The sequence below is a fragment of the Hemibagrus wyckioides genome, linkage group LG11, assembly GCF_019097595.1.
Source record: "Hemibagrus wyckioides isolate EC202008001 linkage group LG11, SWU_Hwy_1.0, whole genome shotgun sequence".
Taxonomy (NCBI): Eukaryota; Metazoa; Chordata; class Actinopteri; order Siluriformes; family Bagridae; genus Hemibagrus; species Hemibagrus wyckioides.
In genome coordinates, this window is record NC_080720.1 from 619,341 (window position 1) to 643,855 (window position 24,515).

Consider the following 24,515-nt stretch of genomic DNA (forward strand, 5'->3'; position numbering starts at 1 on the left):
AATAATTTTCTCCAGGCTCCTGAGCGGTGCAACAGAAAATCTCAGGGAGATCATAAGATGAAATCCAGTGCTTTTACACTCATTCATGGGCAAATAGGAAAAGAGCAAAATGCTGCACAAACAGATCTGCATTGTATTTCCAGTGTCTGGTTCATTCACTACACTTGTAGTTCTGATATTTTACAGTTGGTGTATGCATGAGCTCCTGAAGACGATGTCACTGATGTTCAACTGATACAGTGCCCTCTGGAAGTACAGCAACAGTAAGGCCAGTTGTTTTGTTTGTGTTATACACTGTGGACATAAATTCTGATCTGTCGTCTTCCATCATCTCAAACCCAAATGTCTGCAGTGTGAAGCAGAAAACAAATGAACGGACCTCACACTCTGCCAAGAGTTTTGTTGGCACACTTACAAAGGCTCGTTCTGGAAAGCTGGAGAAAACCTTCTAATGCTTTGCTTCATCATAAATACACAACTGTGAAGGTAAGCTCACATTGAAGACATCACAATGATTACATACATCACATCACAGTTTAAAGAAGAAGATGATGAAGAAGAAGAAGATGAAGAAAAAAAGAAGAAGAAGAAGAAGAAGAAAATAAAGATGAAGACAGAAGAAGATAGAAAAAGAAGAAAATAAAGAAGATGAAAGTGAAGAAAATAAAAAAGATGATACAGAAAAAGAAGAAGGAAAAGAAGAAGAAAAACAAGAAGAAGAAGAGGAAGAAAATGATGGAGAAGAAAAAGAAAATGAAGATGGAGAAGAAGATGAAAAAAAGAAGAAGGAGAAAAGAAGAAAAAGGTACAATATCTCCTGTTCGGAGTTTGTTCTTGTATCCCGTGTCACATTCAGTTAGTTCAGGTTCATCCTGAAATCCCTCTGAAAAGAAAAGAAACATGATCAAATCCTGAACCATCATCATGAACCTGCTCACCTCATCAGGTGCCAAGCGCTGGTGTTATTGTTGAAAGACAGACAAAAAAAATGGACTAAAGTGTTAGATATTTATTTTAGTGCATTTATTGTTTGATCTCTACATCACATGATGGTAGTGGATCTGATTTACTGAATAACCTCTGACACGGAGGCGGAATCTAGATTGGACACTAGCTAATTAACCATTGAATCAAATCACCACCCGGACGCTCTGAGATCTCCAGCAGGAGAATGATAGCTACATTTCTTATTTGATGTTCATTTGGTGTTCATTGAATCTTCGATGGAGATTATCCTATTCTGTCTGTCCTCCCACACTGGGAGCACTGGTACAGCCTCTTATCCTTGTGAAGACGCTGGTGTTTTTTGAACTTGGTCTTTTGACTGAAACTTTTCCCATATTCTGAGCACTGGTGGACTTTTCTCTCCACACTTACTGACAAGCACAAAAAACCAGAGGACATTTGGTGATGACTGGACCTGCTAGTGGCTTGTCAGGAATAATCTCGCCTGACTTTATCCTGGTTCGATCTCTTGATGCTCTTGCAGCAGGATGGGACTTGTAAAACACTCATCAGAAATCTGGATTAGAGAGGGGAAAACCATCAAGGGTTCAGTATTTCTAATGGCATTTTGCTTGATTTGAACTGAACTAAACATGAGCTTGTTGAAATCCGGACGCTCTGGAAATCAAATATTTGTGACTCTGAGATAAAGCTACGCTGGCTGAGAAACGCAAGACACAATAACAAATCCAAAAACACAAGGGCAGATGTCTCGTCCAATCAGAGGGAAGAATTCCATTCGCAAACTATACCTACCTTTTCTGCTCTGTCTGATTCGTCCTTGTGTTTATGGATTTGTTTTTTGCACTTCTCAGCCCTGAAGTAATAAAGTATATTACTCTAGAGCCGTGTACAGTAATAAATAAATGGAGAAAAGAAGAGTTGCTGTCCGTTCCAAAGAACAATGAAACCTGTTGTTTAGCTCCAGTTCAGAGAAACACAATTAATAACTCTAGTTTTCACCATTCTCACCTGGACGTATGCCACAAGGAACAAGACCTATTGTGAAAATTTCTATGACAACATTTTATAATTAGAATCGTTGAAATTATTTATTACTATATTTGATATTGGTGCAATTAGTCATTTCATTATTTATAGCACATGTGTATTTATTTCATACAATACAAGAAAATAAAAAATAGGTTACTTGTTCCTGTATCAATGTGGTGTATAAATATACAAATATAAACCCCTAAATAAACCGAATTCACGGCAGTGCTGAGCTTTGCTTGTTTTTGACATATTCTGTCATTGACATCTTCAGTATCTTGAAAAAATCTTCACTTTTGAGGACATTAGTGAGCTAAACTTAGACCTGCACTTCAATACGAATAAAAAGGGCAGGAAACTATTAGTTAGCATCAATGTAATAATTAATCAATAATTATCTGCACAGAATGGAACGCTTCACCAGAGCCGTGTTCCAAATGAGTCCTGATTGTAAATGTAGTGCACTAGAGAGTCTTCCTGAATCTTCAGAAGTGGATTTCAGTATATTTAAAAGGCTGTCAAAATGTGGGAAATGGAAGAGTTTGACTGTCATATGTCCCCTGCAAACCCTCCAGTATTCCATAGTCCATAGTGCATAGTACATTGTCTCACCCCAAAAGTGCCAGAAGATCCTGATCACTCTCTTGTTGAGTTCATTCACATGCTGTCCTTAAAAGGTTCAGCTTGATCCATGATTATCATTACTGAACCACACCAGAGGAATGCTCTTAAATAACTAGTTTAACATTGTAATAAGAACATCAACACTGGATATCTGGTTACTTTCTTTTACTCAGGTGAAACAAAACAGTCAGTCCTTCGACCCAGTACCAAACTTTTTACACTTCTGGGTTCTACGTGACACAAATCATTATAATAGGGGAAAAAAATGACAGAAACAACAATTTCTAAGTAAGCACACTGCGCCACACTGTGTATTTTCAGTCTCATTACCATGTTGGAGGGTTCACCTGCAAAAACCGAGCAAGATCACATCAGAGAAAATTGTTGTCCCTTCATATGGAAATATGGATTATGGAAAAGTTAGTTTCAAACCACGAGATTCAAGTAAAGGTCTACTGAAGAGCAGGACAAAGAGTGAGAAATCAAATTCAATAGCAGTCAGTGCTTGTAGTATATAAAGAGAGTGTTATTTTACAGAGTCTGCAGAGAAGCTTTAAAAGAAAAAACTAATATAAAGTATTTTTACAAGGCCATCTTTATCGAAACCTGAAACAGCATGCCATATGAACGGGTGCAAAATGCAGGAATAATTGTAAATAGACAGATGAAATATGTTAACATGTTTCTTCCCCCAGCTGTTACAACGTTTGAAGCACACAATCGTACAGAACGTCTCTGAGTGCTGCAGCATTACCATGTACACGGGGTCAATCCCTGCTCCAGCATGACCATGTCCCTGTACACAAAGCAGCTCCATGAGGACATGGTGTGGAGGAGAAGGTTGGAGTGAAGAACTGGAGTGTCCTGCACAGAGCTCTGACTCTGACTAAACCCAACTGGGATGAACCGGAACACCGACTACACCAAACCATCTGCTCTCCTTACAATGCAAATGTAAGTACATAGTATTTTACCTGTCTGTTTAAAGAAGTGATTGGCTAATTTTCATATCAGTTCTTTAATTTACTAACTCCTGTAAATAATCCCCAAAAATATTATTTATGTCCATCATCCTTCCAAATATCATCCTTCCATTTAATTTTTTCATTTATAAAAACTATAAATTGTTATAATTGTTTTATTTCACTGAAGTATTGGCATGATGAAGGAATCTAATTTTCATATTTTTGTTTCTAACAAAAATTCTAACATATGGTCCTGACTGAAAAATCAAAAAAATGCATTCATACCAATTATTTGACCATGATGTGATTTTAAGATTAGATATGTACTTGTTGATGTCATACATTCTCTGTATATATGCAACTTGGGAACGTAATTATACAAAATATATATATATATATATATATATGTGACTACATATTTAATGAATGAAATGAAATGATTTGGAATACTCAGTTTCACTATTGTCTCAATGATCACAGTGATAGAAACCCTACTGTCCCCTTCTTATACATAGCAAGAAATATATACAGTACATTCCAAGAGATGTAATGAAGTGATTATCTTTGACTCGAAATAGCATTTAGAATAAAACTAGTTCATTTCCAGACTTTCTGCTGTAAACTGCATCATGTCCTCATTCTCAGCTGTGTAAATGTGCTTGTGTTGCTGAAAGTTTCTAAGAGTCCTGAAGCTCTTCCCACACTCGGAGCAGTGATAGGTTTTTTCTCCAGTGTGAACACGCTGATGTTTTCGGAGATTACTCAGGGTGGTAAAGTTCTTGGCACACTGTGAGCAGTAATACGGTTTCTCTCCAGTGTGAATGCGTTGGTGTATTTGGAGAGTGGACTTTTGTGTAAAGCTCTTTCCACACACGAGGCAGTTATAAGGTTTATCTCCTGTGTGAATGCGTTGGTGTTTTTGGAGATTGCTCCTTTGAGTAAAACTCATACCACACTCTGAGCACTGATACGGCTTCTCTCCAGTATGAACTCTCAGGTGGTTAATGAGAAATCCTCTCTCACTAAACCTCTTCTCACAGTGTGAACACTGATAGGGTTTCTCTCCTGCGTGAATGCGCTGGTGTCGCTGGAGGTGACTCTGGCAGGTGAACTTCTTCCCACACTCTGTACATCGGTACGGCTTCTCCCCGGTGTGAATGCGCTGGTGTTGTTTGACGTGACTCTTCTGACTGAAGCTCTTCCCACACTGTGAGCAGTGATACGGCTTCTCTCCGGTGTGAATCCGCTGATGCTGTCTGAGATAAGTCTTCCGGCTGAAACTCTTTCCACACAGTGGGCAGCTGTGAATTTCTTTTTGTCTGTGAGAGACCTTAGTGGGGAAGGTATTGGCTAGCATCGGCTCACTACTGCAGCTCTCCACTGGTTCCAGATCCTCACATTTGATCTCTTCTGATTTCATCATGGTGAAAAATCTTGATATGGTGAAGATAAATGTAGGATGTGTATAGGAAAGAGAAGAAGAGGAACCAGGACACCACTCAAATCTGGATAGAAGAAAAGGCAGAAAACATTCCATAGTTCAATATTTTTAATTAAATAGACCATTTTGCTATATTTTAAAGCTGAATATCAGAGCTACAAAAAGCTTTCCTGTCTGTAAACTAAATGGTGTGTTCTGGAGAGAATTTAGCTGCTGTAAGTGAAAGATCTTGGGGTGGTGATTGGAGTGCTTTTGTTCATACCTGTCTGAACATCTTCTCAGCCAGCTCCTTGCACTGAGACCATTTACATTTACAGCTTTTGACACCCTTATCCAGAGCAACTTGAATTGATCTTATTGGTACAACTGAGTAATTGAGGGTTCAGGGGCCCAGCAATGGCAGCTTGGTGGTACTGGGATTCAAACTTATAACCTGGCAGCTTGGTGGTACTGGGATTCAAACTTATAACCTCTCCTAGGCTCTGCCTAGGAGAACCACAACCTCCAAATGTTTTATGCTTCAAAATCTGGCAAGCCAAATACCTGACATCCTTCCTCTAAACAATGATACTGAGTAGAAGCCCTTGTTTCCAACTGTACATCTGGTCTGCTTAAGACCAATACCAAAAAGCAGGAATGAGGCTTTTTTTTTTTTTTTTTTTTTTAACCAGTCTGCTGACTAACCTCAGTGGGCACAGGCCCACAGACAATGGTAGCTCTAGTGGTTAAGGCTGTGATTTGTTCATTTGAAGATCAGGGTTCAAGCCCCAACACTGCCAAGCTGCCACTGTTAGGCCCCTAAGCAAGGACCTTAACCCTCTCTGCTCCAGGGACACTATCATGGGTGAAGCTGTGTTCTGTCACATGTGTTGGAGGGAGAAGAGTTGTACATCAGCCAGAAGCTCTTACAGCACTGCCAAGGAGGCATATCTGGCCATCAAGCAGGTGATCCTCACCCTCTGATATTACTTACTAGGGTGACCTTTCACCATCTGTTCCAGTCACACTCAATTGCAATGGCTCCACTGTATGAACAATGCCAACAATCAGATCACTTGCTGGTATCTGGCTCTTCAGCCATTCAAATTCAAAAAGTCACCCACAGACTAGGAGCCCAGATGGTGGCAGTAGATGACCTCCCATGCCAGCTGCAGTCAGTAATGTGATGATTTTCACTTCTTGTTACTGCAAGTCCACTTATTGTGTCTCTTGTGCTTTCAGTAACTCCTATAACTGGTGTGAAAGGGAAGATGTGTGTGTGATACTCCCTGGCAGATGTTGCAAGACTTGAACTTGACAGAGTGAAAGCTGCAAGTCTGGGATGGACCCGTTCCATGTTGTTTTTGTTGAATTCATGTGAAATTGAAATGAAAAGTGCCAATGCAAATGTCGCCGAGTCAATAGCTATAGACCTCCAAACTTTGTGTGGCCTTCAGATTAGCTCAAGAACAGTGCATAGAGAGCTTTGTGGAATGGGTTTTCATGGCTGAGCAGCTGCATCCAAGCCTTAAATCACAAGTGCAATGCAAAGTGTCAGATGCAGTGGTGTAAAGCACGCTGCCACTGGACTCTAGAGCAGAGAAGAAGTAACAAATCTGGGTTTGGCGGAAAGTTTGGTGGAGGGGGGATTATGGTGAGGGGTTGTTTATCAGGGGTTGGGCTTGGCCCCTTAGTTCCAGTGAAAGGAACTCTTCTTGGAATGCTTCAGCATACCAAGACATTTTGGACAATTTCATGCTCTTTGTGGGAACAGTTTGGGGATGACCCCTTCCTGTTCCAACATGACTGCACAGCAGTGCACAAAGCAAGGTCCATAAAGACTTTGGTGTGGAGGAACTTTACTGGCCTGCACAGAGTCCTGACCTCAACCCAAAAGAACAACTTTGGGATGAATTAGAGTGGAGACTGTGAGCCAGACCTTCTCGTCCAACATCAGTGCCTGACCTCACAAAGGTGCTTCTAGCGGAATGGTCAAAAATTTCCATAAACACATTCCTAAACCTTGTGGAAAGCCTTCCCTGAAGAGTTGAGCCTGTTGGGCTTGGAACAGTGGTGAACCGGGGACAGGGTCATAAGCGGTCAAGGCTCATTGATACACATGGGGAGAGAAGGCTGGTCCATGTGATCCGATCCAACAGACGAGCTACTGTTGCTCAAATTGCTGAAGAAGTTCATGCTGGTTCTGATTCTGGTTCTGTCAGAATACACAGTGCATCACAGTTTGTTGCGTATGGGACCTGGACCACAGGGCAACGGAAGAAGGTGGCCTGGTTTGATGAATCACGTTTTCTTTTACATCACGTGGATGGTCAGAAGCGTGTGCATCTCTTACCTCCAGAACACATGGCACCAGGATGCACTATGGGGAAGAAGGCGAGGCGGCGGAGGCAGTGTCCTGCTTTGGTCAATGTCCTGCTGGGAAACCTTGGGTCCTGCCATCCATGTGGATGTTCCTTTGACACATACCACCTACCTAAGCACTGTTACAGACCACGTACACCCTTTCATGGAAACGGTATTCCCTGATGGCTGTGGCCTCTTTCAGCAGGATAATGCACCGTGACACAAAGCAGAAATGGTTCAGGAATGGTTTGATGACCACAACAACCAGTTTGAGGTGTTGACTCCAAATTCCCCAGATCTCAATCCAATCCAGCATCTGTGGGATGTGCTGGACAAACAATTCCAATCCATGGAGGCTCCACCTCACAACTTACAGGACTTAAGCTAACATCTTGGTACCAGATCCCACAGCACAGGGATCTAGTGGAGTCCATGCCCCGATGGGTCAGGGCTTTTTTGGCAGCAAAAGGGGGACCAACACAATACTAGGCAGGTGGTCATAATGTTACCCCTGATCTGTGTATACCACACGCTGCATCCACAAAGCTAGCAGCATTGTGTTCTTGCAAGACCTCCTGCACTTCATCACCACAGTCATCAATGGATCCATAGCATCTGCCCATGTACCAACTACCTTCAAGAAAACAAGGGTTATCCTCATCCTGAAGAAACCTGCTCAGGATCCCTCAGATATCAGCACCTATAGACCTGCATAACTTCTCTCTTTACTGTATGATCTCTCGCAGAACAACCTCCAAGAGGTCTTAGGATGTCTGACATACATACACTATATTGCCAAAAGTATTCGCTCACCCATCCAAATAATCAGAATCAGGTGTTCCAATCACTTCCATGGCCACAGGTGTATAAAATCAAGCACCTAGGCATGCAGACTGTTTTTACAAACATTTGTGAAAGAATGGGTCGCTCTCAGGAGCTCAGTGAATTCCAGCGTGGAACTGTGATAGGATGCCACCTGTGCAACAAATCCAGTCGTGAAATTTCCTCGCTCCTAAATATTCCACAGTCAACTGTCAGCTGTATTATAAGAACGTGGAAGTGTTTGGGAACGACAGCAACTCAGCCACGAAGTGGTAGGCCACGTAAACTGACGGAGCGGGGTCAGCGGATGCTGAGGCGCATAGTGCGAAGAGGTCGCCAACTTTCTGCAGAGTCCATCGCTACAGACCTCCAAACTTCATGTGGCCTTCAGATGAGCTCAAGAACAGTGTGCAGAGAGCTTCATGGAATGGGTTTCCATGGCCGAGCAGCTGCATCCAAGCCATACATCACCAAGTGCAATGCAAAGCGTGGGTTGCAGTGGTGTAAAGCACGCCGCCACTGGACTCTAGAGCAGTGGAGACGCGTTCTCTGGAGTGACGAATCGCGCTTCTCCATCTGGCAATCTGATGGACGAGTCTGGGTTTGGCGGTTGCCAGGAGAACGGTACTTGTCTGACTGCATTGTGCCAAGTGTAAAGTTTGGTGGAGGGGGGATTATGGTGTGGGGTTGTTTTTCAGGAGCTGGGCTTGGCCCCTTAGTTCCAGTGAAAGGAACTCTGAATGCTTCAGCATACCAAGACATTTTGGACAATTCCATGCTCCCAACTTTGTGGGAAAAGTTTGGAGCTGGCCCCTTCCTCTTCCAACATGACTGTGCACCAGTGACCAAAGCAAGGTCCATAAAGACATGGATGACAGAGTCTGGTGTGGAGGAACTTGACTGGCCTGCACAGAGTCCTGACCTCAACCCGATAGAACACCTTTGGGATGAATTGGAGCGGAGACTGAGAGCCAGGCCTTCTCGTCCAACATCAGTGTGTGACCTCACAAATGCGCTTCTGGAAGAATGGTCAAAAATTCCCATAAACACACTCCTAAACCTTGTGGACAGCCTTCCCAGAAGAGTTGAAGCTGTTATAGCTGCAAAGGGTGGACCGACGTCATATTGAACCCTATGGATTAGGAATGGGATGTCACTTAAGTTCATATGCGAGTCAAGGCAGGTGAGCGAATACTTTTGGCAATATAGTGTATCACCATGGATGACAGCTCATCAGCTGAAACTCAATCCCAGCAAACCTGAACTGCTGGTCATCCCAGGTGATTCATCCTCAGCCAAGAATCTTGTTATATCTCTGAACAACCAATCTCCCCTTCGGCCACTGCTCGCAACCTCGGGGTAACCATGGACAATCAACTGTCCTTTTCCTCCCATGTTGCTAATGTGACACGCTCATGTTGGTTTCTTCTGTACAACATCAGAAGGATTCGACCATTCCTATCCACACAGGCTACTCAGGTGCTTGCTCAGTCTCTGGTCATTTTTAACCTGGACTAGCAGGTCTTCCTGTGAATTCAATTTGTCCACTGCAAATGATCCAAAATGTAGCTCTGTGACTTGTTTTCAACCTGCCTAAGTTCTCCCACACCACCACACTGCTGCTCTTCTCCACTGGCTTCCTGTAGCTGCATCATATTCAAAACACTGATGCTTACCTACAAAGCCAAGAATGGACCGGAACCCTTTTACCTCAAAGCTCTCATTACTCCTCACACTGACCCTTGCTCCCTCAGATCCGACCAACACTGCTTGACTGCTTTTTTAGGATGATGGCAAGTCTGTTGAACCAGTATCAATGTATTCATTGATATAGACTTCAAATCATTTTGTAAGTTGCTCTGGACAAAAATGTCTGACAAATGGCAGAAATGTAAAAAAAAGTTATTTTTGCACATCACAATTCAATGCTGACAACAACTGCTGCTATTGTAAGTGTACATATACTTACAAAAATCCTCTTATTGTTTACATATCTTCTTATTTGCACAGCGGTCAATACAGATGGTACACTGGTCAGTGCTTTTATGTATCTGTCCTGTATTGTTTTGTCCTGCACTAGGTTACACACCATGCACTTTTCATGGCTAGGACAACTTACTTTTAGTCCTTAGCTCTGTGTTGTTTCTGTAGGAGCAGGGTCCTGGAGAACCCTGGGTTCATGTCACTGTGTACTGTATCTGCTACATATGCTTGAAATAACAAGAAAAGCTTCTTGACCTGAGCTTACTATAACAGTGTAAACTAAAGCCTGACCTTTTCATACTAGTTAGTGTCAGATACAGTGAAGCAGTTGAATAGAGAAGTTACTTTAAATCCATGTTTTGTTATTGCTGTATATTGGAGTAAGCCTTTCTTTCCCTTTACTGACTTTAACATGCTGATTTATGTCAATTACCTTAAAAGTGGAGGGAGGGCTGGAACAACTAAAGGACAATTAATCTAAACAACTAAAGTTTTCGGTGTCGATGTGGCTCAGTGATGAACAGGAAAGCTGCAGAACAATGACTTATTCTTTCACTTTCTTATCCTCACTGCACCGATGGATCAGCCAAGAAAAAGTGCAATTTCTTGCTGTTTTGACCTTACCAATTTAACATTCAGAATGGAGTTAACCTTTTGCACAGAGTGCATTATTCCAAATCAAGGCTGGCTGAAATATATCCTGATGTCTGAGATGCCATGCCTCTCCCTTTAATTTAAGTCATATTTTCTTTTTGTGCCCAAACCTGCAGGACTGTTGGACAGGTTTTTTTTTATATCATGTCCACTATACTTGGGGTACAGTTAAAACCATGTCCATTAATTGCCATATTTGGCATTCCAGATGATTCAGTGCAATTGAGTTCTGCACTCTCTCATCTTTACTGGCCAGACGCTCCATACTCTTACACTGGAAGTCCATTAAGTGTCCCTCTATCTCTCAGTGGATTAAAGATTTATTATTTTTTCTTAAGCTAGAGAAGATTAAATACACACTGAGAGGTTCTACTGATATGTTCTTTTACAAATGGCAACTTCTTATTACTTATTTCTCAAATTTACAGGTATTGCCTGAATGATTGTTTGAACTGTGTCATGCATTAGAGTAACCTGTCTGATTCACACAGATTCGTCTGAGCTGGAAGATGTGGGGTGTGTGTGTGTGTGTGTGTGTGTGTGGTGGTTGGGGGGGGGGGGGTTGCATATGTTTTCCTGTTTTTATTTTTTCTTGTTCTATAATAATAATAATATACTTCACTCAGTGTTTTTTTAGTTAATGTGTTAACGTTTTAAACAAACACCAATTACTCTGAAACACGTTAAACAGACAGAATAAAGTTATTATTTACATTTCTTTCAAAATTGTTTAACTAATTATCTGTCATTTGAAACCAGGTATAAACGAAAACACCTAACTACCTGTATTGACAGATCATTCTTAAATAATCTGATATCTTTTTGAAATCTTTATCCTTTTTTCCCTTCAGGTGAAAACATTTCAACTGAAAAAAAAGACATTTCCAGGACATCCCTAATAAATATAAGGAAATAATGTTAAACACCAGCATATATTAATAGATTTTCTTTCACGTTAATGAACTCAAAACCTTCTGGCAGAAACTGAGTGTGTATGAGATAGAGAAAGGGGCGTGGCCTACAGGAAGGTAACAGTGGGCAGTGTACATCACCTGGGCACATCACTCACATGGGGCTTGGACCATTCTATTTGCGTAAAATATCCCTTTCCATAAGCCCGTAACTGAAATTCATGTCATTCCAAATTTCAGTAATTAAACGAGTCGTCAGATTTATGTATTTACTTTTAATTCGGTATTTTATTTCATATCATGACTTCAAGAGCAGGAGAAGATGGGTGGAAGTGTGCGGTTATATGAAATGATGCACACATTCTGTACCATCAGATCTGAGCATTTAAACGTGCTGTGGTTAAATAAATAAATAAATAAATAAATACATACTCGACAGAAAACTGCAGTTATAAAAGTGCAGTAGTTTATGCAGGTATGATCTGAAGTCCAGGTTGTTTGTCTTTATACCTAAAATTACACACACTCAGAAACACGAGGAGGATACGAACTTTATTTTCCCGAGATTATCATGAATTTCTTGTGAAACCCCTTCAAAAATAATAACACATCAATCAGCTCGTATCTAGCTTTATAACTGAGGCCCATTGTCCGGTTTTCACCAGGGCCGTATTCCAAATGAGTCCTGATTAGTGCACTACGTTTACAGAGAGTGTACATAAACACCACTGTTCTCTAGACTGTGTAGTGCACTAGTATAGGAAGTAGAACTCCATTTAGGACACAGCCACTGTTAGCCGAGTTGAACTTACCTTGATGTTTCCAGCAGAAGGCAGTTAAGCAGCTCAAATCCCCCCACAACGGATCAGATGGAAGTGTGGGGGTAAAACCCTGTCAGAAATATTGGAATGTAAAGATGATTAGTAGAGTCGGAGAGATCAGATCATCAATCACCAACACTGCCGCACGTCTTCTTCTGTTTCTCTACATGTGTGGAGGAACGACACCTAGACGCTCACAGCGACACCTGCTGGAGGAGACAACACTCAACAACCAGATAACTAAGGGAAAATGAATAGAACTACAGAACTCCACAACTAAAGGCATGGGACAATCATAAATACCCAACAAGAAACATACCGAATTATTATTATTACTACATGCTTACTATGACTAACATGTATTAGCAATATTCAGTGGTGGGCCGTGCGTTTCACATCTAGGCCTTCACCAGTGTCCTTCCTGAATTAATCCACCTCTATCCATCATTATGACGCCACGGCAATAGATATTAATCAACCGTTAAATAACAAAGTAAAAAAGAAATTATTCTACAGTATTTCACACCTCCCAAGGAATAGTCCATTTTATTACAGTCCTCCTTGAAAATGTATTTGTAAGGATGTCTGCGACCAAATCGATTTCTTCTCCACTGTCAGCCATTGTGAGTTAAAATATATATATTTTATTTAGTTTGTGCGGGTCGCTGCCTCTGACTACTCCAATTATCCAGTCAATGGACGGGAAATTGCTGATCGTAATCGTATGCCTGCTAGATGGCCCCTGGCAACACATGATGTCATCCACTGTCTGAAATATGACTGGATAAATACTCTTATCATAAATATACACTACTGGAAGCAGCGCAACCGAGAGAAAAGCTATGAAATGTAGAGAATAGACTATTGGGAATAATTTAATACACATTCATGGAAAAATATATTAAATATATTAAAATGCAAGTCAGTGATTCAGATCACTGATGTTTAGGCCAGCAGAGAAGGACTTACTGACCCTGACAGTCCTCCACCGGCAATATGTATAAAATATATGTATGAGCTATCATTTTAAACTAAAAAAAAAAACAGAAAAATGTGATAAATTAACATGAAGAAAATCACAGCATGACTGACTGAACTATTTCATTCATTTCCTTATCAAAATTATTATTATTGTGTTCCCTGATCAAACATATCACAAGCAACCAATCCTCTGAAAAATGATCAATTCTTCCCTTCGCTGTCTAACTGCAAGCCAATAACAAACCTCCGCTTTATCTCCAGCATCCTGATATACGACACTAACAGATCATGGCACAGAGACAGGACCGGTTAAAGTGGTCACTGACCTCTAATCAGTGTTGTGTCTTTTTGCTTGCTTGGCATGATGGAGGAACTCTATTTTCAGCTTCTTGTTTCTGACTTTTTAAATAAATCAATTTCTTTTACTCTGTGGCTCTCCAAGAATCAGCAATTCATCAACAGTCTGACATGATCTGTCAACGTCTTATATTATCAGTATGTCCGAGTTAGGAATGCAATTATGTAGAAATATATCTATATATATATCTCTATCTATCTATCTATCTATATATATATATATATATATATATACACTATATTGCCAAAAGTATTCTCTCACCTGCCTTGACTCGCATATGAACTTAAGTGACATCCCATTCCTAATCCATAGGGTTCAATATGACGTCGGTCCACCCTTTGCAGCTATAACAGCTTCAACTCTTCTGGGAAGGCTGTCCACAAGGTTTAGGAGTGTGTTTATGGGAATTTTTGACCATTCTTCCAGAAGCGCATTTGTGAGGTCACACACTGATGTTGGACGAGAAGGTCTGGCTCTCAGTCTCCGCTCTAATTCATCCCAAAGGTGTTCTATCGGGTTGAGGTCAGGACTCTGTGCAGGTCAGTCAAGTTCATCCACACCAGACTCTGTCATCCATGTCTTTATGGACCTTGCTTTGGTCACTGGTGCACAGTCATGTTGGAAGAGGAAGGGGCCAGCTCCAAACTGTTCCCACAAAGTTGGGAGCATGGAATTGTCCAAAATGTCTTGGTATGCTGAAGCATTCAGAGTTCCTTTCACTGGAACTAAGGGGCCAAGCCCAGCTCCTGAAAAACAACCCCACACCATAATCCCCCCTCCACCAAACTTTACACTTGGCACAATGCAGTCAGACAAGTACCGTTCTCCTGGCAACCGCCAAACCCAGACTCGTCCATCAGATTGCCAGATGGAGAAGCGCGATTCGTCACTCCAGAGAACGCGTCTCCACTGCTCTAGAGTCCAGTGGCGGCGTGCTTTACACCACTGCATCCGACGCTTTGCATTGCACTTGGTGATGTATGGCTTGGATGCAGCTGCTCGGCCATGGAAACCCATTCCATGAAGCTCTCTGCGCACTGTTCTTGAGCTAATCTGAAGGCCACATGAAGTTTGGAGGTCTGTAGCGATTGACCCTGCAGAAAGTTGGCGACCTCTTCGCACTATGCGCCTCAGCATCCGCTGACCCCGCTCCGTCAGTTTACGTGGCCTACCACTTCGTGGCTGAGTTGCTGTCGTTCCCAAACACTTCCACGTTCTTATAATACAGCTGACAGTTGACTGTGGAATATTTAGGAGCGAGGAAATTTCACGACTGGATTTGTTGCACAGGTGGCATCCTATCACAGTTCCACGCTGGAATTCACTGAGCTCCTGAGAGCGACCCATTCTTTCACAAATGTTTGTAAAAACAGTCTGCATGCCTAGGTGCTTGATTTTATACACCTGTGGCCATGGAAGTGATTGGAACACCTGATTCTGATTATTTGGATGGGTGAGCGAATACTTTTGGCAATATAGTGTATATATAAACACAAACATCTCTTTTAGTGAGCAAATTTGAAATGGCTTGAAATAACACATTATTTCCCATGAGGTCATAGTGATGAGAAATCCACGTCCTGGTGCTACATACAGTACACAGCTTACTTTTCTGTCTAATCATGACCAGTATCTCCTATATGGATAATATTATTCAATTCAATTCAATTCAATTTATTTTGTATAGCGCCTTTTACAATGAACATTGTCTCAAAGCAGCTTTACAAAAGAAGAAAACAGAGAAAGGGGAAGGGAAAATGAAAAATAAAAATAAAAAATAACTAATTAACCAGAAATAAGAATAAATTATTAAATTCTATAGTTAGACTATTTTATTTTATCCCTAATGAGAAGCCTGTGGCAACGGTGGCAAGGAAAAACTCCCTGGGATGGAAAGGAAGAAACCTTGAGAGGAACCAGGCTCAGAAGGGAACCCATCCTCATTTGGGTGACACTAAAGAGTAAATAATGTAACTGTAGCTGATTAATGTTCTTTCTACAACAGCAATCAATGACCCATGAGGAACTATTAGGTCAGTGTAGTTTCTAAGGTCATTATAAACACTAGTTCTTTGCTGTCAGAAGCTGACAGATGAAATGGCAGATCTGTGATGGTGTGAAAGTCCCCAAGTGGCTCTGTCCATGGCTGTCTCCTGGTCCACACAGATCCATCCACAGCATCAGTGGGCACCACCAAGTGACCAGACTCCGACCAGGGGTAGGGCAGTGGTCACACTGGAAACTGGCAAACACTGGGAGCTCAGGAGTGGGGTGTATAGCTCCACAGAGAAGGTAGAGAGAGAAAGAGAAAGATATTAAGTTTCTGATCATGTGATGCTTAAAGACAGTGTAGAATTATGTGTAAAGTGCAGGCAGGGACTCCGGCAAGACTAGCTATGACATCATAACTAAAAGGGAGAGCCAGAAGGTCACAGACATGAAGGCTTCCCGGGACATAAAGCGTCCAACCACTTCACAGTCAGTGACCTGAGTGACCATGTGAGAGTGGTAAGATGACAGCATCCAGACATCCCAGTCACCAAACACTCTATGACCATGAACCTTCCAGATCTGCTCCTTTACCTAAGAAAACTATACATTAAAAGCTTGACTAAACAAATGTGTCTTCAGCCTAGACTTAAACATTGAGACTGTGTCTGAATCCCCAACACTAATTGGAAGGCTGTTCCATAACTTTGGGGCTTTGAAAGAGAAAGCTCCGCCCCCTGCTGTAGCCTTTGCTACTTGAGGTACTACCAAGTAACCAGCACCCTTTGATCGGAGTAGGCGTGGCGGATCATAAAAGACTAAAAGATCGCTCAGGTACTGCGGCGCGAGACCATTTACTGCTTTATAGGTCAGTAACAGTATTTTATAATCAATGTGAAATCTGACTGGGAGCCAATGTAGTGTGGCTAAAATAGGAGTGATGTGCTCATATCTTCTGGTTCTAGTTAGGACTCTAGCTGCTGCATTCTGGACTAACTGGAGCTTGTTCCTGCTCCTACTGGAACATCCAGACAGTAAGACATTACAATAATCCAACCTAGAGGTAACAAAAGCATGAACTAATTTTTCTGCATCATGAAGCGACATCATATTTCTTATCTTAGCGATATTCCTAAGATGGAAGAAGGCTACCCGAGTGATATTATCTACATGAGCTTCGAATGAAAGACCAGAATCAATAATCACACCAAGATCTTTTACTGCTGGACAAGATGAAACCAAAAGACCATCCACCATTACTCTGTAATCAGAAAGCTCACTTCTAACTGCCTGTGGTCCTAGTACAAGCACCTCTGTCTTGTCCGAATTAAGCAGGAGGAAGTTAGTGACCATCCAGTGTCTAATGTCCTTTACACATTCTTCTATATTAATAAGCTGGTGTCTCTCATCTGATTTAGCTGAAACATATAGCTGTGTGTCATCTGCATAACAGTGGAAGCTAATACCATGTTTACAAATAATTGCACCAAGGGGTAACATATATACAGAGAAAAGCAGTGGGCCTAAGTTCCTCGTGGAACACCGAACATAACCTTGGTATGCATGGAGAAGTCACCATCTAGATCTACAAACTGATAACGGTCAGTCAAATAAGACCTGAGCCAGGAGAGGGCTGTTCCTTTAACACCAACAACATGTTCTAGTCTATCAAGTAGAACAGTGTGGTCAATGGTGTCAAAAGCTGCACTAAGATCCAGTAACACCAGTAAGGAGACACAACCCTGATCAGAAGCCAGTAACAGGTCATTGACCACTTTAACCAGTGCTGTCTCTGTGCTATGATGAGGCCTAAATCCTGACTGATACAATTCATAAATGTTATTTCTATGCAGGTCTGAACATAACTGCTGTGCTACAGCCTTTTCTAGGATCTTGGAGATAAAGGGCAGGTTTGATATCGGTCTATAGTTGGACAGCTGACCGGGGTCGAGGTCCGGTTTTTTAATCAAGGGTTTGATAACTGCTAGCTTAAAGGATTTAGGCACATAGCCAGTGCTTAGAGAAGAATTGATTATTTTTAGAAGGGGTTCAGTAGCTACTGGTAATATCTGTTTAAGGAAAGATGCAGGTAGAAGATTTTGAAGAAGAAATTAGTGAAATTAGATCAGGCTCTTGAAGTGGAGTGAAGCATTCTAAGCTCTGATCAGAAATAGTTATATTATCTAAAGAATTATCTATCAAATAATATGGTTTTAAATTAATAGTCTGAATTTTTTTGCCTGATATCAATTTTTTCATTGAAAAAATTCATGAAGTCATTGCTACTGAATGTAGATGGTGTGCGCTTTTCTACAGTGGTTTTACTCCTAGTTAGTTTTGCTACAGTGCTAAATAAAAATTGTGGATTGTTTTTGTTATCTTCGATTAGGGCAGAGAGATACGCTGATCTAGCAGCACTAAGAGAAATTTTGTATCTCAGAAGGCTTTCCTTCCACGCAATCTGGAATACTGCTAATTTAATTTGACGCCATTTACGCTCTAGTTTCCTAACTGATTGTTTTAAAGCTCGTGTGTGGTCGTTGTACCAGGGTGCTAGTTTCCTGTCTTTAATTTTTTTCCTTTTAAGTGGAGCTACAGTTTCTAGGGTGTTCCGAAATAATGACTCCAGGTAATCAGTCACCTGGTCAAGTTCTGTAGGGTCGGACGGTGAACCAATCACGTGTGATAATTCTGGGAGACTATCGGTAAATCTCTCTGCAGTAGGAGACGTAAATATACGCTTCATACAGTAATGCGGCAATTCGAGCATCTCGTGTCTAAGACGCATTCTAAATGAAACTAGATCATGATCTGAGATAGCTTCCGACTGTGGAAGAGTGACTATGTTTTCTATATTTAATCCGAATGTAAAAATGAGATCCAGAGTGTGACCTCCATTATGAGTGGGTCCTATTACATTTTGATTAACACCTAATGAATCTAAGATGGACACACCTGCTGTTCTCAGAGGGTCTTCTGGCTTATCAGAATGAATGTTGAAGTCTCCTACTATTAATGCTTTGTCTAAAGAAACAACAAGGTTTGAAGTAAAATCTCCAAATTCACTGAGGAATTCAGAGTATGGCCCTGGGGGTCTGTAAATAACAATTAGTGGAATTGACTCTGTGAACTTATTATTAGTACTTGCATACGTTAGGTTAGTATAAAGAACTTCGAATGTGTTGAACTGATGTCTGGGTTTTTGTGTGGTGCTTAGCTTATTATCATGAATAACTGCGACACCTCCTCCCCTGCCTGTTAGACGCGGTTGATGTATATAGCTATAGCCAGGCAGACAAGCTTCATTTAATGCTACGTACTCGTTTTGTTTAATCCATGTTTCTGTTAAACAAAGAATGTTGAACTCCTGATCAATAATCAGTTCATTAATTATAAGTGTTTTAGTTGACAGAGATCTTATATTTAACAGTCCTAGCTTCAGATGAAAGGTGCAGGCTGTGCATTCACTATCATCTAGTTTTATGTTAATCAGGTTACTAAAATTTTCTGATTGTTAAAACATTTTCGTTTGGTTCGGGGAACAGACACAGTCTCAATGTTATGAACCCTGAGTGACGACTCTTTGCAGCCAGCAGACGGTGGGATTAACCTGCTTGTCTGCTCCCTGGCCCTGGATTGTCACTGATTAACTAGATCTGCTCTAAGACTATGTGCTATACTGCAAGAAATGAGAGCAGCACCCTCCCGAGTGGGATGGACACCGTCCCGTCCTAACAGGCCAGCCTTGCCCTCAAAAGAGCTCCAACTGTCTATGAAGCCCACATTGTTTTCGGAGCACCACCTGGACATCCAGCAGTTCAGCGACCATAACCTGCTGTAAGCTACATCACCACGCCGCATTGGGATGGGGCCAGAGCATACTACGGCATCGGACATCGCCTTCGCTAATTTACACACCTCTACAACATTACTCTTAGTAACCTCAGACTGACGAAGGTGTATATCATTAGCTCCTACATGGAAAACTATATTGGAGAACCTGTGCTTGCCTAGGACCCTGAGATTACCTGCAATGTCCGGCGCCCTGGCTCCCGGAATACACCTAACCTGTGCTGCTGGAGCCCCTAAAGGCCTAGCTAATTTCACATGCCTTAAAATTGAGTCTCCTATAACCAGAGCTCTTTCAGGTTTCTCAGTGGGTTCTTCACTGAGGAGAGCAAACCTGTTGGTCATGTGAAGCGGAGAGGAATGGTACTCCCGTGGGCAAGCCTTACCGTTAGCCTTGGCTGCGCGACTATGCCGCCGAGTCGTCACCCATTCGCCCCGCTGTGAGGGCTCTAATGCCGGAGTTGGGGGGTTACTAACTCCACCTAAGGCATCCAGACTTCCTCCTACAGACACTACACTACTGTCACCATCACTAACCCTCTCTAGAGTCTGGATGCGCACCTCTAAAGCTAATATCTGCTCCGTCAGAGAGCTAACTAGCGTACACTTATCACAGGTAAAATTAACACTAACGACGGAGGAAGAATTACTGAACATCCTGCAGCTCAAACACTGAGCCAGCTGAAAGTTAGTCATAATGAATGATCACGTACCTTTGAGTGAATCTATCCTCCGACTGCTGTGTAAAAACCGGGGGGGAGGAGGGGGGGCTTCACCCGATAGAAAATCAAAAGAACAATTAACTGCGATATGCAAGTAAAGATTTAGCAAACGAAACCTGGCAGAGTAAGAAATTTAGGTAAAAGAGAAAAAGAATCAGACGATATAAACTTCGAATGAAAAACACCAACACGGGTAAGAACTCGCGGTAAGCGCTTCAAACACCAAAAAATATTGTATTATTACAAAAACAATATAATTTTGAAGAATGGCTTTGCTACAGCTACTGCAAAGAAATGTAAGTGCGGCTCAAACATTAAAATACGTTTGGAGGCCATTTTACAAAACTATACAAAACAATCCAAAACATGAGATAATGTCAACTTTACTCAAAATGAGAATTTAGAATAAAACTAGTTAATTCCCACACATGGGTGAAAATTCTTAGCAGTCAGTGTGCTTGTGTTGCTGAAAGTTTCTGAGAGTCCTGAAGCTCTTCCCACACTCGGAGCAGTGATGGGTTTTCTCTCCAGCGTGAATGAGCTGGTGTCTTTTGACGTGACTCTTCTGACCGAAGCTCTTCCCACATTGCGAGCAGAGATACGGCTTCTCTCCAGTGTGAACACGCTGATGTTTTCGGAGATGATTCAGGGTGGTAAAGTTCTTGGCACACTGTGAGCAGTAATACGGTTTCTCTCCAGTGTGAATGCGTTGGTGTATTTGGAGAGTACACTTTTGTGTAAAGCTCTTTCCACACACGAGGCAGTTATAAGGTTTATCTCCTGTGTGAATGCGTTGGTGTTTTTGGAGATTGCTCCATTGAGTAAAACTCATACCACACTCTGAGCACTGATACGGCTTCTCTCCAGTATGAACTCTCAGGTGGTTAATGAGAAGACGGCTCTCACTAAACCTCTTCTCACAGTGTGAACACTGATAGGGTTTCTCTCCTGCGTGAATGCGCTGGTGTCGCTGGAGCCGACTCTGGCAGGTGAACTTCTTCCCACACTCGGAGCAGTAGTACGGCTTCTCCCCGGTGTGAATGAGCTGGTGTCTACTGACGTGACTCTTCTGACTGAAGCTCTTCCCACACTGTGAGCAGTGATACGGCTTCTCTCCGGTGTGAATCCGCTGATGCTGTCTGAGATAAGTCTTCCGGCTGAAACTCTTTCCACACAGTGGGCAGCTGTGGATATATTTTTGCACTTGTCTGTGAGAAGTATCAGAAATTTGCTCAATGCTGCAGCTCTCCACAGGTTCCTCACATTTAATCTCTTCTGCCTTCATCATAATTAAATCTCTTGATATTCTTGTGTTGGTAAATTTGTGAGGTGTAGGACAGAGGACGACAGGAGGAGAGACAGGACACCAAACAAACCTGCATCAGGAAAAGGAAAAAATACAGATTTAATATTTTAGACGAATAATCTGCTTTGCTATATTTTATAAGCTGAAAATCAGAGCAACAAAATAGTTTCCTGTCTGGAAAAAACAACTGCTGCCACTCTGTTTCTGTCAAAATATATGCAGAATAATTTGAGCTAATTAATGTAAAATAAACTCCATCCAAGACGGTGAGGAGGTGGACTCAGGAAGCCAGTGAGACCCTGCAGGACTGCTTTGAGACAACAGACTGGACTGTCTCTGTGAAGCACATGGGGATGACATTAATAGCATCACAGACTGTGTCACAGACTATATTAACTTTTGCCATGACACCATTATCCCTACTAGAACCGTATACTGCCGTCTGAACAATATTAATAGGATTAACAATCTTATTCACAAGGCTGGATCCATCATTGGACACAAACTGGAGACTTTTGGGTCAGTGAGGAACAGGAGGTCACTGGACAAACTGCTCTCCATCATGGACACTCTGTCTGACCCACTCTACACCACCAGTCAGAGGAGCTGATTCTCCAAAAGACTCGTTCAGATTCGTGTCACAGAGAACACTACAGGAGATCATTCACACCATTCACCATAACACTGTACAATAACTTACCTGTGTGTGTGTGTGTGAGAGAGAAGGACAGGTGATAACACACACTGCACTACTACAACTATTAACACTTTTCTCTAAACTCACAAAGTTCTTTATATTTATTTATTATCTACTGCCATCTGAAATCGAGAGATGAATGACAGAAACCGTGAATTAGGTGTGGAATAAGTGTAAAGACAAGAAAACGGAGGTTGAAGAACGATCTGCATTACAGTTCACACACAAATAACTCTTATGCGATTTCCCGACCGTCCAAAGTAGTGATGAATCGGTTCATTTTGAACGAATCCTTAATGTGACTCGGGAACAACAGAGAGCGATTCGTTCATTTTGTATTGTCTGCGCATGCGCAACATCATATCGGTTCTATACGGTAAACATGATTAGTTGGTAATTGGCTATTAACACGTGACACTGGAATCGTATTCTGCCGAAATGAACGAAATTACTCGAAAAAAGATCCGTTCATTTTGGTGAACGAGATTCAAAGATCCGACTCAAATGATCCGAACTTCCCATCACTGCTTGACTTCATCCAGCTGTTAGACTGCAGCACTTCTTCTTTCATCTTAACTCAGAGACTGATGTTCTGCCACAATTTATTCATCTGTGAGGCTTGCCAGAAACTTTTCAGACTTGTATTGTTTAAATAATAAAACAAACGGATTTCACAAAATATGTGTTCAATTGGTGCGTATTGAAAAAAAAAACAAGGATTTAGCTGGAAGATGCTTTTGGACCCTGACCCAGTGAATTATCGTCATGATTTTCAGAGAAACTCTAAAGCTCGGATTGTTTATTACCGTGTGTTAAATGTTGTAAACGTAAATAAACAGCCTTATAAAACATAATGCGTGTATAGAAATAAACTAACACGAACTTACATCATTTTTAAGTCCCTCGGGTCACATTAATCAAATGAAACCCGACTATATCATCAGTTTAATCACTGATCAATAATTATCTGCACAGAATGGAACGCTTCACCAGGGCCGTATTCCAAATGAGTCCTGATTGTAAATGTAGTGCCCTAGAGAGTGTACATAAACACCACTGTTCTCTAGACTGTGTAGTGCACTAGAGAGTGTACATAAACACCACTGTTCACTAGACTGTGTAGTGCACTAGAGAGTGTACATAAACACCACTGTTCACTAGACTGTGTAGTGCACTAGAGAGTGTACATAAACACCACTGTTCTCTAGACTGTGTAGTGCACTAGAGAGTGTACATAAACACCACTGTTCACTAGACTGTGTAGTGCACTAGAGAGTGTACATAAACACCACTGTTCTCTAGACTGTGTAGTGCACTAGAGAGTGTACATAAACACCACTGTTCACTAGACTGTGTAGTGCACTAGAGAGTGTACATAAACACCACTGTTCACTAGACTGTGTAGTGCACTAGAGTGTACATAAACACCACTGTTCACTAGACTGTGTAGTGCACTAGTATAGGAAGTAGAACTCCATTTAGGACACAGCCACTGTTAGCCGAGTTGAACTTACCTTGATGTTTCCAGCAGAAGGCAGTTAAGCAGCTCAAATCCCCCCACAACGGATCAGATGGAAGTGTGGGGGTAAAACCCTGTCAGAAATATTGGAATGTAAAGATGATTAGTAGAGTCGGAGAGATCAGATCATCAATCACCAACACTGCCGCACGTCTTCTTCTGTTTCTCTACATGTGTGGAGGAACGACACCTAGACGCTCACAGCGACACCTGCTGGAGGATTTGGTAACTCCTCATGAAATGAGTCCAGAGGTCAGAAATCAAATCCAGTGCATTAGCTGTTGAAGTGTTTATAAAGAGGGAGTTTTAGAGTCAAGAAGAAACTTATAAAATGAAATGTTTTCTTAAATCCATGACAAAGGCCTGAACCCACCATCTTACAATTATTATTAAAAGATAAATGGAAGGTTGTTCAATATTTTCAAGTATTAGTGATTTTATTAAGAATCGCTTTCTTCACTGTATTGTTGGATAAATTGAAACAGACAGCTTCGGCCTGTTTGGACCGTTTAAATCAAAACAGGAAGCTCAC

General features: G+C 41.6%; 1 protein-coding gene across 1 annotated transcript; it reads right to left on the reverse strand.

Annotated features, from left to right (window-relative positions):
• Positions 1–827: 827 nt before the first annotated feature.
• LOC131361887 (zinc finger protein OZF-like) lies at positions 828–24,452 on the reverse strand. The gene is made up of 3 exons (XM_058403497.1): positions 23,979–24,452; positions 20,965–21,837; positions 828–4,888 (listed from the first exon to the last, which is right to left on the reverse strand). The coding sequence occupies exons 2-3, from the start codon at positions 21,747–21,749 to the stop codon at positions 4,180–4,182; spliced, it is 1,494 nt and encodes a 497-aa protein (XP_058259480.1). The 5' UTR covers positions 21,750–21,837; positions 23,979–24,452; the 3' UTR covers positions 828–4,179.
• Between the last annotated feature and the right edge of the window lie 63 nt (positions 24,453–24,515).